Source organism: Lepisosteus oculatus, chromosome 7 (genome assembly GCF_040954835.1).
Source record: "Lepisosteus oculatus isolate fLepOcu1 chromosome 7, fLepOcu1.hap2, whole genome shotgun sequence".
Lineage (NCBI taxonomy): Eukaryota > Metazoa > Chordata > Actinopteri > Semionotiformes > Lepisosteidae > Lepisosteus > Lepisosteus oculatus.
In genome coordinates, this window is record NC_090702.1 from 31759686 (window position 1) to 31778551 (window position 18866).

General features: G+C 37.4%; 1 protein-coding gene across 2 annotated transcripts in view; it reads right to left on the reverse strand.

Moving 5' to 3' along the window:
* The window catches only part of immp2l (inner mitochondrial membrane peptidase subunit 2), a 447639-nt gene that overhangs the window by 53789 nt on the left and 374984 nt on the right, over positions 1 to 18866 (reverse strand). For both annotated transcript variants that reach the window (XM_006633412.3, XM_015352689.2), the window contains exon 5: positions 7837 to 7939. In XM_006633412.3, the coding sequence (XP_006633475.1) occupies positions 7837 to 7939 (103 nt within the window). The remainder of the gene's footprint in view (positions 1 to 7836; positions 7940 to 18866) is intronic.

Consider the following 18866-nt stretch of genomic DNA (forward strand, 5'->3'; position numbering starts at 1 on the left):
ACCTCAATTAGAAACGTCTTTCCTGCTTAGGGTGCATTATTATGGATAGGGATTTAGGCTCTCATTTATTTTGTGGCATGTGGAGTTGCTTTGTATTTATTTATTTATCTCTTATGTGCCCTCTGTAGGCATTAAGAGTTTAATGCTTAGTAGCAGTTTGGGGTTTTCTGGATGACCAGAATGTTAGGCCTCTGAAACGCCTTGGTTATAAATACTGTACATAGAGTAACTTGTGTGTCTGTGTTGTTGTGTGTAGTGTAGTTTGTGTCTTGTCTTTGTAATAAATATTTGTTTAACCAAATGTTCCTGGATTATTATTCCTCTCACTAAAGATGTGCCAGAGAACAAATAATTCACATGCCTCTAATTATACAAACTGTTCAGGTATATTTTGGAAAAAGCACTTAAGCCTTTGTCACACTACAGGACTTTACACAACTTCTAGTCGGAGAGCATGTCAAATTTAACAACTGCAGTTGCTGAATCTCCCTGCCTTTTCTGTCCTAGAGGGTGCCAAATTATATGACTAGGAAATCGCAGGGGGGTGACTAATTACACGATTCCCTCACAAGGTTTCATCACGGTTCCAAATCTCGTATTGCAACGTGAATGTACCGCGAGGTCACCTCATTTTGGCAGCCAATCAACACGGAGCACATCGGAATAAGCACCGTACAAAAGTAAACAAACAACAAACATGAAATGACAAACACGAAACATCGAACAGACATCTGTGCTGGCTCAAAAGTTCGACAAACCTGTCCTCCATTTGCACAGTCCATAGAACTCGCTTTCCTTCTTTCCTTGCAGCCGCATTGTATGCATTGTACTTATGGGTGAGCGCTCATTGTTTGTTGACTGTCGCAGACACAAGAGCCCACCCCTAGAACTTGCGACTTCCTACAACATAATCAAACCTGTTTGATTTTACTGTAGAGAGTTGTAGGGGCTATTGGGAGCACTATGACTGAGTCCTTTGCTATGTCATACTACACCACTGATGGTAACGGGCGCACACTGCAACTGTCTATAACTCGCTGTGATTTTCTTACGATTATGTAAATGAAGGCTACGACTGAAAATCCTAGGGAAAGTTGTGTAGTAAGACCGCCGGCATTACAAGTTGGGGGTTATGAATAATTATTTCACTTATTGACTTAATCACTCGGTCAGTTCCTGATTTTCACCATTTTTGAAACCCATCATTTGAAAACATTATTATAATAGAAGATCATAATAATAATAAAAAATTCTGCCCCGAACCACCAACACTAAATCAAATCAATTGCACTGCAAAGATGTATTATATATACGGTAATATATAAAAAATAAATATAAATACCAATAATTACAATACCTGATGTTATCGTTGTTTGCAGAGAAAGTATAATCAAGTTAACTCCAAATTGTTTTGAAATTAAACAATATGAATAAAAAATGGTGAATGAAAACTTACACAAAACTACTGAAAAAGACGCTTAACAGCATTATAAATAAAAAATATTTTATAAGTCATAAATTCATATATTTTCTATATTTATGTATTTACCATATACTGTATAATTCACCACTAAATATAAACTGCACCCGGAAATTTGGCCTGTGGAAATTGAAAAAAGAACTTTACAAAGCACAAGTTATAGTACAAATTAAAATAGAGTTCTATTGGCTTCAAACAAAGGAAAATGGAGAGTTTAGAAGACCAAAAAAGCAAAAAATACAGGATTTTTTCAGACAGACAGGATTAAAAGAAACTGATACTCAACGTCATCTAGTTTAAAGAAAAATGATTAGAACAACACCACAATGTTAAAAACCATTCCTCCTCCTATGTTCTGAATTCTTGAATGATTAGCTTTGTACCTACCTCAAGGGCTTTAAACTTTATCATATATGCTATGACTGCGAATCCACTCCAATCTGCCTTACAATCCCCATGCTGTTCAGCACATAGGATCACCTGCTTCTTGAATGGAAAAGTAACTGTGACCTCTTGTTCATTTTCGATAAATAAAAATTAATATGAGTTATTCGATCGCAAGAGCACACCAGAACCAAGCAAAATGATGGTCTGTTACAGTATGAGCCAACAGTAAATGCTGCTCGACACTCTAGTAGTCATTTGTAAGTGTAACTGTCAATTACCAGATATGCTTCCTAATTATTTGTACTTGTATTTGATTAGCCACAGGTCAATTGTACCACCCCGAAATCTGGAAAAAAGTACACCTTATGTTATCGAAAATACAGTATATAACTTATGTTTGGACAAGTACTTTACTGTATATGTTTCTTTTTTAAATTTAAACAATGCAGGTGCTCATGGGAAAAAAAAGTTAAACAAGCATCTCAGTTCTTTTCCAAAATAACTACAGCAGGTGACCAACTTGAAGTTTTTGATGCAGAAAATGTTTATGAAGAAGGTGGCATACTGTTGTGTACCTCATTGTTATTTTCAGCTACCACAAACAGCTATATGCAGTACTGTATATATATAATTCTATTCATTAATTAATATAATTAATAATATTCTGAATCATTATTTGACTTTGGTTATTTTTATTTTCAGCTTCCAAAAGTTTGCTGTAGTTACATGATTATATATTAATATTGGAAATTAGGTATATAGAAGTAGTAGAACAGATTAAATAAAGCTACCATTTCAAAGACATCCGCTGTACCACAAGTGCCAACTATAAACCGTCTTTGGGCACTAAAAAGTTAAATCTGGCATACTGAATCATACCATGGTACACTGCACTTAGCTAACTGTGGACACCAATTTTGATGTACACCTTGAATGGCCATATCTGTCGATTCTGAGACCTTAAATTCCTCTCAGTAAAGTATTCAGAGCCTGAATACTTTTTTGATATATGATTATAGTTTGATATCTATTTTTCCAGTCTATTTAGAACATTGTACATATTCACTAAAGTTGCAGAATTCAGGGTCAAAAGAATGACAGTTTAGGGTCACAATTATTAGATCCAATAATGCTCTATAGTACATCTCACCATACAACTCAACAAGTACAACAAAAACAACATACAACAAGTCATGTTTCAGTCATTTCAATTACACGCATTTAAGTTAATTTTATTTCTTAAGCATTAGGAAATAGAACATAGTTGTATACTGTATGTCACATTTATAAAAACTAAAGGTTGTTTACAAATAATAATACAGTAAGAGAGGTTATCTAATGTTTCTCAAATGGTTGCTATTAGATAAGTCCCTGAAGGAACTCAATGAATCAGCATAAACAGTCCAGTCATTAATAACAAGATTAAAATCATGAAAGATATACACTCTCTGTCAAGACAGTACTACCAATGGTAATCCATGTTTTCCACAAATACTTCGTATTATTCTCCTACAACATATAGATCTGCGTATTTCACACTGAAGAATAGAAATATATGAATCATGCATTATTGTTAATGATTTCTACTAGGTTTTGGTTGATTCTACTACCACACTGGAGTGGAATAACATTTTCTAAGTTGAAATTTGTCCTTCTCTAATATTTGTTATGCATGTACAAAATACATTTTCCATACTTTAGTAAGTCTTTTTAAAAAAAGCTGTTGTATTGTGTTTATATTTCATCCAGAGTCTACTGTGGAAACTAGACCTGGCTTTTATTTTAGTTTGTGTTTACAGGTTGCAACAAAACAGATCTCATATCACTAACATTTCTATTATAGACATGAGGAAGTAGCACCAACATTTGGTCACCCTGACTTTACCTGCAAAACAACAGAGATGCTCTTATCCAGAAATCGTGGAAAATAAATATTACTAATTTTAATCATGCATTAATTAAATTTTAAGCAAATGTTTTTCTCCATATTAATTTATAAAAATCCACATTTGACTGGGCTCTTTAGTTTGTTTAAATAATTTAAAATCTTTCTTATAAAATGAGAAATAGAGCACATTACTGTATATCAGGAATTCAGCACTGGTGTTTCATGCCGTGGGATGACAGAGTTTATGATGCTTTCAAGCTTACAGTGAGCTCCGGCATCTGGACCAAATGTTTAGTGAACTGATTGATATAGATATGGAAAGGACAGGAGCTGTTTCTTTGTTCAGTCTCATGAGAAATACATTTACTTGTTCAGACATACACAATTAGTGGGTTACATTTGTGACACACTACAGTCTATTATGGCCTGTCAAGAATGAAAAATGAAAAAAAGACTAGTGTAAATTTGTGATCACGCTGTAAAAGTGTCCTATAAAGAAGAATGGCATTGTTCTATTGCATTACAGACCACTCTGCATACAGGAAACTAAATCAGAAGGAAGAAGAGAAACCATGATGATCATTCTTAAGATGGCCTTACTGAAGTCTGACACTCGTGAGACAAAATTAACAAATGTAAAAGAAAGTGACAGAAAGGTATTTAATGGATGGAATAGTGGGACACAATCATGAGTCACAGGAATTTCCATCTGTCAGCTCTACTTTATCAGCTGGACACTTCATTAAAGCTGCATGCATGCCAACATGTGGTTAAGCGGCCATGCTGCGGAGGGGTAATGGAATCTACACTTAGGTCAGTGTTGCATAATGGTTGTTAATGGATTAAATATGTACCTGTGAAATCATCAACAGACCATGTTTTCACAGAAACCAGCAACATAAGGACTGCAAATTAGTCGTCTGATACTTTATGACACCTTAACACCAATAGAAAGAATTATGATACAAAAATAGAAAAAAACCTTCAATTAGCACCTTCATTCATAAGTAATAAAAAAATGAAATAAGCACAAAATAACACCACAGTCTGAGTCTATACAAGACTTTCATTTCATTTATAAATGTTCTTAAATCAACTTCTTGTCTCAAACACTGCAAGAATGTATTGCTAGTTTTATATACGTTAGCAACATAAATGTTGCTTGCATGTTTGTCTGTTCTGAATAAAGTATTTTTTAAAAAACAATCAGGTGTAAAAACAACCTGCAATACCAGATATTGCTGACTACCTTTCCAGAAATAAATTTTTTTTTTTTCAAAAAGCTACTGTTTTGTTTCATCTGCAGAGTATTTTAACCATGTGGTTACAGTAGAAAAGTTATTTTTCACACCTACTGATGGTTCAGTACTAGAGCTTCTCAATGGACAGCACTTAACCTCCAGAGATGTGTACCCACATACGCTTCAACTACTGTCATCAACTATCATCACCTATATCTGTCACTTATAGGTGTAAACAGGGATCCATTTCTTTAATGCCAGTGTTTAGAGATTTAAAACCTGAGTCACTAGTCTTCCTGGGCTCAAAGATATGCTGTTTCTATTCTGTAACAGTTGAACGTGAGATACTGACATGATTTTTCAAGGGGTGTCATTTTGGGTTTATGTCAATATCACTGTATGACTAAAGGAAAATTCGCAAGGTGTTCATTATTCTGCTTAAGGAAATGTATTTTACATACAGATCCAACATGTGTGCTCTGCACTAAAAAAAACATATGTCTGTAAAAGTAAAAAATACATGTATATCTGGTTCTTGACTATACCAACTGTTATAGGGCAGCGGGAGAGTGTAAACTGCCCGAATAAACATGATGATATTAGGGGACTGGTGTCAGCTGTGTGCAGCCAGATTCCATATATAAGCATCAGAGAGTCAGACCCTCACTGTCAGGTGTGGCAGTGAGTAGCCGGGTCTCACTGGGAAACGCCAAGGAGATCAGATGGGTTCCAATAGCAATCCTGGAGGGGATTGGAAGCTTACACAGACAGCCTGTTCCAAGGGTTTGCGAGACAACAGGTCTGAGTAAAGCAGTGGGGATGTCTGTGTGATGTCCAGTTTGAATGATGTCTTCTGTGTAATGTCTGGGTTGAGTAAGACAGTGTAGTCACCTCAGTCGTTGCTGTGTTCACTCGCTGGTAAGAAGTAGACGGTGAGAGTGTGACCAGCATAACGACTACGACCAGGAGAAGATGGTTGACATCCCTACCTATTTTCTGTGTGCAAGAATTGATTAGTAGCCAGTACAGTGTGCAAGCTAGACTGATCAATGATCTTAAATGAGTGTGATGGCCGACCTGGGTGGAACACCAGTGCAGTAACTTGGACCGATTAGTAAGTCCACTTCAGTAAGTAAGATGTGTGCATTTTGTGGTGACATGGCTTAATTAATCCCCAAACTCTGTCATTGTTACACAACACATAAACAAAGCATTATCACTTAATTCAAAACTAACTAAATAATAAATACAAATTATTACAGCGCACCTTTCTTTCCCTATGGTATGCCATAATAAACTTTTATTTTGGAGAGGGGATTGCATTAACCAAAACGAAAATAAAACCAATTAATACAAAGAAGTGCATTGCTTATTTGCTAGATAATCATCTAATGATTACACTTGAAATTTATACTATACATGTACTCATTTATATATACCTGTGTCACTAGATTAGTTACATTGAGTCCTATAAACTAATAAAATCCTTCTGGTAGTGCCATTACAAGGCTTCTAAAATAAATAAATTGAAAATGTAATGTATAATCCTAAAGAGCGAAATTAGGATAATGAAAAAGTTTCTAAAAAGTAGAATGATTAAATTTCTTTAAATGATGGAATGGTACTGTACATTTACATGTTAAGAGTTTCTTCTGCTTCTAGATGTATAACAGTTTAAACTAAAAATGAAATTGTCTAATTGTTCTCATTCAGTTAAGATTTTTTGAAAAGAAGAATTTTTGTATTTCAAAGAAAATAAAATTTCCTAATTATAATACATGCAATTGTTATTTAAGTCAAACTGAGCTGAAATGTTACTATGCATGAATGATGTCTTTCTTAGAAAGCAGAAAAAGATTACATCATCCTTCAGAAGGTTTTTTTTGGCTTGAAATCAAAATAGCTTTCTGATTAATAATTAGTGAATGTAAAGTGTATTTGTAAATTTAATTGAAAGGCTCACAAATGCCCAAATGGTTTTAGTTTCTTTATAATGTTCCAGCAGAATTTCCAGTAACAACATAGATTTATGGCTTGAAACTTTAGGTTAATCACAGTAATAATTATATAAAATCAATTAATAATGACTGACCACAGAGGATGCTCCTAGAGGATGAAAGTCTCCTTAATAAAGGAACTGGGCATAACTCTCCAAGCTGGCCAGGAAGAACGGTGAATTAGGACCAGCAGGAGTCAAACCTACATGTGTATTACTGATCCTTCTGACATACTGTACCACTACTGTACACCTGACAAGAAAGGAGTTTCCTCTTTTATAATCTTTTATCATTTCAATGGTCCATTCATTTAACACTTGTTGATTCATGTGCATACATTATTTTGAGATGCCAACAAATTTTAATATGCAAATGAACATCTTGAGCGAAACCTTATCAAAACGTTCTGTAAATTGAATTTTATAATTTTCATTTTCTCTTGACAAGCCTGGCAAGTTAATCAAAACACTTCTCTGCATTTTCAATGTTTTTGTAGATTTGAGATTAAGTTGTACTGTATTTCAGATGAAAAGGTATACAGTAAATACAGTATGACAATACTATATCTACTGTGCAACTAAATACACATTAATTTTTAATGTGCACACCAGTAGTCTTCTTTAGAAATGACCTTACATCCTTACCAAAAGCAGTACTATGTCTTCTTTTATTTTAGACTTTTATATACTACTCTGTCTCTGTCTGTTTATTAAAAAAATTATAATTATTTAATTGAACAAAATGTTTAACAAGTCATGCTAACAAGAAAAAAACAGTAATTTGCATTCACATTGCAATTCATGCACTGAAACAATGAAATCAAGCAAGCAATGAAATCCTTACTGGTCCGAAGTTGTTGCTGTCTAAACTGTGGCCATGGTGGTCACCTTCAATCCAAAAGTGCCCATCAGGGATCTTCAAATATCTGTTTTTATACCCCATTGTTCTAAAAAACAAAAAGTAAAACATCAATAAAATTATAGAAGCTTTGATTCCATAACCAGAATGAATAAAACACACCTTATAGCTTAACTGTGACCTTCAGTGTATCTTTGACCTAATATATCAACCTCCAGTTCTTTTATAACTAGGCTACTTTGACTGATGTTTTTCATGTGCTGTTGACAGAGCAAATTGGTTTGATTTTACCTACATCCCACCATTGATTAAGAGAGTCAAAACCCCTTTGACAAGAGGAGGTGAAAGCAATTCACCTCTCCCAGTTCCAAAAATTAAAACAAGAGAATCCTGCAATAATCTGGTATTAAGATGCCAAGGAGAAAAAATGAATCTCTAAAAGGGAAAACATGTTAGGGTGATTAAAGATTAAAAATTTCTCCAAGCCTATAGTTTCTCATTTCACCTCTGACGGCCATGGTCACACTAATCTCTCCATCTGTGTTCTCAAAGCAGGTTTTCCTAACTCCAACATCAGAAGCTATATTAAATCAACCAACATCTCCAGCTATATTAAATACTGCACCGACGTTTGTGTACCAGAAATGAAAATTAGGTCATTTCCCAATCAGAAACCGTGGTTCAACCACGACATACGCAATAAAATAAAAGATAGATTCACCGCGTTCAAATCGGGGGATGAAGAGCTGTACAAGAAATCACGGTATGCATTAGAAGAAGCCATAAAACGCGCCAAACGGAGCTACAAAGTGCGGCTTGAAACGCAGTTCGCTGACACCCGGAGGCTGTGGCAGGGATTACAGTCAATCACAGGCTACAAGGGCTGCAGCCAGGAGATTGACATGAACAAAGCATCCCTGCCTGACGAGCTGAACCACTTCTATGCCCGCTTTGATGCTCTGAACACGGGCAATGCTGAGAAGACCCGAAGTGTGCAGGGCGAGTTTGTCCTGAAACTCTCAGAGCAGGACGTGCAGAAGACTCTGAGCAGGGTGAAAATATGTAAGGCTGCAGGGCCTGATGGGATACCACCTCGCGTCCTGAGGACATGTGCAGCCCAGCTGACCACAGTGTTTACAGACATCTTTAACTCCTCCCTGTCACGGTCCATGGTCCCCACCTGTTTTAAAAAAAACACTATTGTTCCAACCCCCAAAAAGACAAAAGTGACATGCCTGAATGATTACCGCCCAGTAGCATTAACATCTGTGGTGATGAAATGCCTGGAGAAGCTGGTGTTGTCACACATCAACTCCTCCATCACAGAGTCCCTGGACCCCCTGCAGTTCGCCTACCAGAACAACAGATCAGTGGATGATGCTGTCTCCCTGGCTCTGCATACAGCCTTGGAACACCTGGACACTAAGAACTCGTATGTGAGAATGCTGTTTGTGGACTACAGTTCAGCATTCAATTCCATCATACCCAGTCAACTGGTGACAAAGCTCAGGGGATTAGGTCTGTGCAACTCTGTCTGCAACTGGCTGCTGGACTTTCTTATCGAGAGACCACAGGTGGTGCGGATAGGCAATAAAACATCAACACCACTCACCCTGAGCACTGGAACCCCACAAGGCTGCTGTCTGAGTCCAAGGTTGTACTCCCTATTTACTCACGACTGCACAGCAAGACACAGCAACAATCGCATCATTAAGTTTGCCGATGACACCACTATAATAGGACTGATCAGTGATGATGACGAGTCCACTTACAGGGATGAAGTTGTACAGCTGCTTAGGTGGTGTCATAGCAATAACCTGGACTTGAACATAAAGAAAACGAAAGAGCTAATAGTGGACTTTCGGAGACACAGGCCACACACTCACAGCCCACTCAGTATTGATGGAACGGAAGTGGAAACAGTCACCAGCTTTAGGTTTTTGGGAATTCACATCTCTAAAGATCTAACCTGGACTGTGAACACTGACTCTATCATGAAGAAGGCTCAGCAGCGCCTTTATTTCTTGAGGTGCCTCAAGCGATGGGGGATGCCAATACATGTGTTGGTGAACTTCTACCGCTGCACTATCGAGAGCATCCTCACCAACGGGATCACCGTGTGGTATGGCAACACCTCTTCGCGAGAAAGAAAGGCACTGCAGAGAATGGTCAATATGGCCCAGAAGATCATCGGTTGCGGTCTCACCAAGATTAAACAGCTCTATGAGGACCGCTGCCGTGGTAGAATTCTGGCCATCACAGAGGACAGTCACCACCCCGGGCATGAGCTCTTCACCCCACTGCCCTCAGGCAAGAGATATAAGAGCATACGGACACTTACCACTAGATTCTTCAATAGCTTCTATCCACAAGCAGTGAGATTGGCGAACACATTTAGCCATCCCGCTCGGACCACACCTACACCATCACCATCTACCTCATTGTAATTTATTTATTGTACGTCTCCAGTCATAGTTTACACGTCTGTATTGTTTACATTCAAACTGTCTGCATGTTTACTTGCACATTGTCTATTGTTTGTTTGTACATTGTCTTGATGCACTGTTTGCACTTTGTTTTGTTTTTTACACTTGTTTTACAATCGAGAGACTTTCTGTAAGTAAGAATTCCATTGTACCAGCACCGGTTACATATGGCAATAAAGTTCAAGTTCAAGTTCAAGAAAGACTACTGAAGCTAAAATTATCCTGCAGCTAGGATAACACCTTTCCCCTTCTCTCAATGACAGACTAATTTTCTTCTAAATTCTCTCTATTCGTTGTAGGTTTCATTTTACATCTCTCTTTACCTATCCTGACTTTACATTACCTGATTGGCCACTCTGTCTGATTGGCCACTCCTTCTATCCCCTGCTCCCGCCTCCTGTTCCTCCTCTCTCCCAGCTTTTGTTCTATGCTACATTACCTTTGCTGACTGCCCTGTCTTTCTCACACCTGAAGAAGGCTCCATGGCTGAAACATTGTGTTTTCTTTCTTCTCTTTTCAGCATGGAATAAACCTATCACTTGTTCCTTTGCAGCCTACACATGCTGACGCAGCTACCCACCTGAACTATATTTTATATATATTTGTTTTAATAGTGTCTTTTTGGGCTTGTTGGAAAAAACAACATTCAAAATATAATAGACATTCAGCAGTAACAGACACCCTTTCCCCTATTAGTCCACCAAGCAGACAGTTTACTGTATTACCAATGACCAAACTATTATCAGGGAAAACTGAAAGGGTGAATGGCAACTTGAGGAAACAAATAAAGGTGATAAACAAAGGCATACGACATATTGTAACAATTTCAGCTAAAGAGATCAAATAAATATATTGTCTGGAGTTACTCTGAATTGACTTTCACACATCTACTACATCACAAATGGACAAAATCAACAACATCAGCTCTATAACTGACAGAAGATGAGTTTCTGGACCGTTTCAGACAAGCCGCTTATCCACAGTACAATTAAAAGTCCAATCTAATATATGAATATCGTCAGATGCACATTAATTTAAGACATGTCATAGAGTTTGACAAAAAAAAACACTCTCCCTTCCATTATTGGAAACATATAGTTTCAATAATATGAAGTTCTTGTTACCTAAACTAGATTGAACTTTACTTAGTCTCCCAGGTATAATCTCTGTAAAATTTAAATTAGAAGACTTAAAGCTAGATGAAAATAAAATGCCCACCCCTACACTAAAGTTTTTACAATTAATAAGAAAAATGTCCCCTTCCAATCATTAATCCAATCAGCATAATTGAAATTCAGTAAGTTTCTCCTGTAGGAAAGCTGTATTAATCCTTTTCAATATAACAGTAAGTAATCAAAAACTGCTGCCCTTTTGGCTATGTGTCTCACCCCGCTGACATTCCAAGTGCCAACCTGATGAGTTTCTATTACAAGGAAAGAGAAATAACAACAGGCATAAACACAGAAAAAGATAAATAAATTATCAGGAAAATCATTCTGAAGACACTAAACATCATTATTATCTCTCAGAGCAGAACAAACTTTACTCTGGAGAGTTTTTATCCTATCACACTCTTTTCTTTCGCCCTTACATCGCTTTCTGTGCAGGACAGAACTTCTGGGCAAGTCTGCAGGCTTTGAAACAGAGACCCATTCACTCATTTTTTTCTCTTTGATAAATTTGTGCTTTGCAGTACTACGGTACAATTTTTTATACTTTGCTCTTCCTCTCAAGTGTGCGGAATTTGCCCATCCTAGTGTTCACAACAGTACTTGGAGGTCCAGCTCAACCTCTGATTCCTTGTTGTCTCCCCATTTCTTACACTTCTTAGTAAAGTATCCTTCTTGGCCACACACAAAATACTGCATAAGTTCTGAGATCCACCTGAACATGAAAAGCAATATTTTCTGTAGTTCTCCATTTGGATTATGTTACAGCTCATGTAACTGTCTCCTAAAACTACAACTTATTTAAGATCAAGAGACACAGACCCCAACTGAATCATTCTGATGCCTTGACAATTTCTCCATATAGTTTCAATTTATTGATCAATAATTAATATTTCAAGAAAGGCAGCACATTTGAAATTAGCAGTTTTCGTATTGAGACAAAAAGGGGCTAAAGAAATTAAGACCTTGTCAATTATTAAGCCTTTCTGAATTTAAGTGACATCAATGAAGAAATGCCATTTCTCCAGTCAGCACTGAACCTTTTGTCTGTCACTGAAGAGTGTGCAACCTCTTAAAGGTACAGTAAGCAATTCAGTGGCTAACAGGTTAGAGGGATCTATCTTCCTTTTTTTATTCTCCCCATAAGGGTACAGGATAGGATATGCTTCTAAGAGTGATGATGTAAATATAAAATTCGTGTTTTTTAACAATTATCAAACATAATAGATGAAAGCCATAGCAGAAGAACCACAACAAGTCTGGGTGTTCACATTGTAAACCCAGTCCCTGTGTCCTTTAAATTACCATTACTTTAAAGCACCAGTGTTTAAAAAAGGGCTTTCTAAAGAATGATTAACTTGTGTTATGACCCCAAGTGTCTAGGGGTAAAGGGGTGTAACATTTAGGATAATTTATTTGATGCAGGTTGGTTCTGGTGAGGGGGTTAGGAAGCGTGATAACAAGTGTTGGTGCAAAAGTGATGATTTTAAGGTGAATAAGTGACTGGTATGTAATAAGACACAATAACACACAGTTAAAAGGAACAAGAGTGGTGCCAAAGAAAAGAAAACAACAAACAGAATGGAGCTGGCTAAAAAAGTGAGGGAAAGCTGACCTAACTACAAAAGAAAACCTGAAACACATGGTCTTCGGCGTCATCAAACACCCTAGCTAAACCTTCACTGACTACCCAAAACCATACAAGACAAACGGCACTCACCCATACTAAACTAGTGTGAATAATAAAAAAATCAACTACGTGTGCGAAATGTACCCAACAACCTAAACTAACCCTATACACAAAAGTTCACACAAATACACAAGTGTATTACAAATACAAAGGAGAGTAGATACAAGTAACTAGGTACAAAAGAATAAAGAGGTTGATACAATAAGTCTGGGCAAGGTAATGCCTAAATAAAGGATAACACACAACAAACAAATGAAAGTACAAAGAGAAGAACACAAACCAACAAAAGCCGAAGCTATATGAAAACACACACACACGAAGCAAAACCAGAAGCTAAGCGAAACTGAGCAAAGCAGGACCGAAGTCAAACAAAAGGCCTCTTCCTTCTGAAAACCTACATGTTATATACTGAATAAGATGCACTCTGATTGGTTGAGAAGCTGATTGATGATGACATCATACAGAAACAATAGTGTAATGATGAACCAATGGGGTAGGGAGAACAATCAAGGTCAGGAAGTGTGGAACATAGCAACAAAACACACATGGACCACACACTGGGACATAACAACTTGTAATTAAATTGTTTTACAAAAATCTATACTATGTTCTTATATGACTAAGTTAATTAGAAACTCTTCTATGAGATACATCATTAAAAGCAAAGCATTTTTTTGCTTTTCGTCCTTAAGAGATTATATTTAAACAATGACTGAATTTAAATAGCATGTTATTTAAGAGGGGAAAATGTCATCTTCTTTCTCAAAGTAACATTGGCTAAAATACCTGAAAATATCAATGGATATGTTAGTCTTTTTTGTTGGCCAGATTCTGGATTAAAATATTCATGTGGTTTCCCCAGGAGTCAAGTTTAATCAACGTCAATGAAAAATTTGTGTAGATATTAACATATAAAAAATGCTTCGCTTTTCCCCATATCATTTTTTTCTTGATAGGCCTTATATATTGTGTTATTTATTTCTTGTAAAAAATAACAGCAAAGAGGATTGATAATGCTCTCTTCATGGTTGAATGATCCACCTGTCAAGCCATGCTGGAATCAGATTATTTTCTCCTTTCAGTGGAAATGAAGTATCCCAATGAACTGTAATTGCACAGTTATGTTTCCATCACTGAGTTTCTTTTGTTTTTCCATTTTCACAGTGCACTATACCATACAACACTCTATATATACATATACTGCGAACAAAACAATAACCTCAGTTAGAGAGGAATTCCTTTTAAAATGTAAAAACATTTGTCAACAACATAACCAGTTTCAAAGTATTCATGTGGGATGGCAAAGCATATTTATCTTCATTCGTAAACAATGAGTCTATAATCCCGAATGGATGAACCGATACCAGAAGAGTGTCTATATAGAAATTTGACTCTGGCCTGGGGTCATTACTCCAGACCCGGCATGGATGAATTTTAAACACACACCTGCTGTTTAAAATGCTCAGAAATAAATAAAAAGCAGATAAAGTATTGTTGGTAATAGCCATTATGCCTTGTGTAGAAGATTTTTTTATGATTCCAATACATAGATAATGGTCACTCATAAACACCCATTCATGGTTATAACATAGGGAGACCATAGTTTTACTCAGACTATAAAACTCTTTGTAACACTGCTTGAAGGGCAGGGTGCTGTGTGGGATACACCTTGTGGCGTCTTCTTCAGTATTTTCCATAAATGGTAGATTTAGCAGATTTTCCATAAATGGTAGATTTAGTATTTTTTAGATTTCACTTTTGTCATGATTTAAAATTCATCTCAGTTTCATCGACATGTGCTTTGACTCTTTGCATCTCTATAGTCTACATGAGAGAATCTGCAGCCCTTCCTATTACAGAGAGACAATCATGTCATGTAGTAATCAGGTCTAATGAAGACATCTGCCTTGGATATTCCACACTCATCTGACAGGGGAGACATCAATAGAGATCTGACCAAGATAAAGTGTGGATATTCATCTTCAGGAGATTTTCTGTAATGACATATCTGGTAAACATCGGCTTTATCATTTCAGAAGATGAGACTGTAGTTACAGTATTATGCAGGTGATGACATGGAGAACAAAATGCATAATATAAATATTATCTCACTTGTATGCACCTTGTAAGAGACAGAGTGGTGTGGTGGCTAGCACTGCTGCCTCAAACTATCAGATTTTGAGTTTGATTCTAGACTGGCCTGCATTCTATGTGAAATTGGCATGTTCTGTTTACAAAGGTTTTCTCTGGATACCCTGACTTAATAATAACCCCCAAAATATGTTAATTGAAGTCTCTAAATGTTGCCTTTCTGTGTATGAGCCTTGTCCCTTCAGGTGACTGGTAGTGCCTTCCATCATATACTGCAGGAACAGGCTGCAGCCTTAACAGGAATAAATGGGTCCTGACAGTGTCAGCTCCAGGGTGCTAAAGATCTGTGCGGACCAACTGGGTTCAGTGCTGCAGTACATCATCAACCTCAGAACCCTCAGATTAGAAAAGGTTCCGATGCTCTGGAAGACATCTTGCCTGGTGCCAGTACCCAAAAAGGGGCACCCTAAAGTCTTGAATGACTACAGACCAGTGGCACTTACATCACACCTAATGAAAACTCTGGAAAGGCTTGTACTGGACCACCTCAGAACCCCGGTGAGTACAGCACTGGACCCCCTGCAGTTCGCCTACCGGTCACACCTGGGAGTGGAGGATGCAGTCATCTATCTGCTACACAGAGCTAAGTCTCACCTGGAGAAGATGGGGAGCATTGTGAGAGTTATGTTCTTTGACTTCTCCAGTGCCTTTAACACCATCCATCCACCTTTACTGAGAGATATGCTAAGGGCGGCGCAGGTGGACACTCCCCTGCTGTCCTGGATTATAGACTATCTGACCTGCAGGCCACAGTATGTACGGCTACAGAGCTGTGTGTCCGAACAGATTGTTAGCAGTACTGGGGCTCCACAGGGGACTGTCCTTGCTCCATTCCTGTTCACCTTTTACACCTCTGACTTCAGGTACAACTCTGAGACATGTCATCTGCAGAAGTTTTCGGATTACTCTGCAATTGTGGGGTGTATTAGAGAGGGGAGGGAGGAGGAATATAGGAGCTTGATTACCAATTTTGTGGAGTAGTGTCATCTTAACCATCTCCAGCTTAACACCAGCAAGACCAAAGAAATTATCTTTGACTTTCGAAGGAATAAGTCTCTGCTGAAGACTTGAGACTCTATGAGACTCAGGTCCTTTGGTGTGTGTGGAACACTGCTACACATTTTTTATGAATCAGTGGTGGCGGCAGCCATCTTCTACGCTGTGGTGTGCCGGGGCAGCAGCATCATGACAAAAGATGCAAATAGGCTCAATAAACTCATCAAGAAGGCTGGCACTGTGTTGGCCTTGACCCCATGGAGGTGGTGGCTGAGAGGAGAATGCTGACCACGTTCACAGCCATCATGAACAACACCTCATCCGCTTCATGGGACTGTTACTGGGCTGCGGAGCACATTTAGCAATAGACTGCTCCAGCTATGATGTTCAAGGGAACGTTTCCGCAGGTCTTTCCTCCCGGCGGCTGTCAGGGTGTATAACGCTGCCCTAGGCTAGGACTTTTAGCCCTTCATTTGCTCCTCTATGGACAGCATGTTTACTCCATTGTACTTTTTGGACAATCAGTCTGTATAAACCTATGCACGTTTTGCACATATTTTATTGTTTTTACAGTGACTATGATCAGCACATTTTGCACACACCTATGTATTTATTTATTTTTATTTATTTTGTTTGTCTTTTGTTTTTATAACTATTCTGATGTCTGTTTTGCTTGTCTTGGGCTGGACTGCTGTAACACATCAATTTCCCTACGGGATTAATAAAGTTTTATCTATCTATCTTATCTATCTATCTATGACGTTTTGGTAATGTATGAATGTTTGCAACCATAACACAAACTTAAGAACCTACAAGTTGGTCCTCAAGTTGTTTCTGAAATTAGTATTAAGACACATTATAGATTATTTTAATGTGGTTGTAAGCCTCAATACCATTTTAGGAAACATGACATTTTTCCAAATTATGCCACACCCTAGCATTTCTATCTTGTAGATCTAACATGAAACTTAGAATATTATATGTGATCACTGAAACATGATCCATTGTTCATATTGTCTATAGCCTCTTTTTCTAATATATACTATTCAGGAACCACATACAGAATGATTTACTTGTTCTCATTTGTAACAAAAAGGTAATACCTTATGGCTACTGCATTTTCTTCTCATTTTTGCAATTCAAAATGCAGGAGAAAGTGGTTGGGAGACATTCAGACATTCCGCTATATACACATGGATCTTTTCATTCTGAAGAATCCTAATGAATATCTGTATTTGTTTTCTCTTTTCTGAAAAATACCACAGTAAAAGAGTTCTGCCTTCATTACTGCACTGCATGACATGTTGCTCTAAACACTGTAAGAATGCAAATTGCTACACTTGCTGTGTTTTGGCAGAAAGCAAACAGTATGATGCTAATAAACAATTTGCACATTTATTTTAACCTAATTTGTTTTTTATGTGTCATTTTAAAATTCTGTTTTGTGTTCAGATACCTCCTACATTTTGCAAACATTATACAGAATTTTATTAATTCCCTGCTGGCATTGCTTAATTTTACTGTGAAATATTGTTTCCGAATTTTCTCAGAAAAAAAAACAGGAGAGATTTGGAATGCAGTGGACAAAAGGGATCAAGTTAAATCTTTATGAAAGCAGGGAAAGGCCAAAATGTGGATATTTAAAAGAACATCTCCTCATCCTTTAAGCATGATGGAGGTAATACAGTATATCCTTGGCACGCAGGACCACATTTCCAAGTGACTAAACCATCTTTATTGATGATGATGACAGCAACTTAAACATAATATACAGTCTCCAGTGAATCTGTAGTCTGTTTATCCTAAAGACAAAGGTTCCAAGGTCACTGTTCACCAACCTAAGGAAGATCGATGAGACCCAACAAGGTCCCATGAGAATCACAGGGTGGGTATCAGGACCAAACCTGATAACAACCTCAACCAATCGCCAGCAGTGATGTTACGTAGGCTGGGCAAACGATTTTTAGAATTTAAAAAAAATAAATAAAAAATGAGATATAATGATGTGTTCCTGCTTAACTTAGACATTGCACGACTTTAAAACATATAAAAACAGGTTTCGAGAGTTAAAAACCACTTTTTATGCGCAAAAAATGGGTGATTTTTCTTCCTCGTGATCAGCTCAGAATCTTTGTGTACGCTGTAAGGTTTTTACTTCTTAATTAAACGTTTAAAATACACGAATTTCATAAAGACAACACACGTTTCGAAGAGAAAAAATCCCATTCTTTTCTCTTCCTGGTGTGTGAAACTGATCAGCAGGTCTTTTTTTCCCAATCAGAGGCTCTGAAAATAGCGTACTGCCCACTGCGCTCCGTCAGAGAGGGGCGCGGCACCGAGAGAGGGAGGAGGTGCGGAGAGCAGCAGTACAGAATGAACGTTCTGCTGCCTGGAGCGCTTATGGCAGCGATCACGTCTGCATTTATAACTTAGTTTTTAAAATTAATCAAGCAATATGAACCATCTCTTTTTACTTTTAAGTCACTTAATTATCATTAAGCACAGCTTTCTCACCACTTAGAC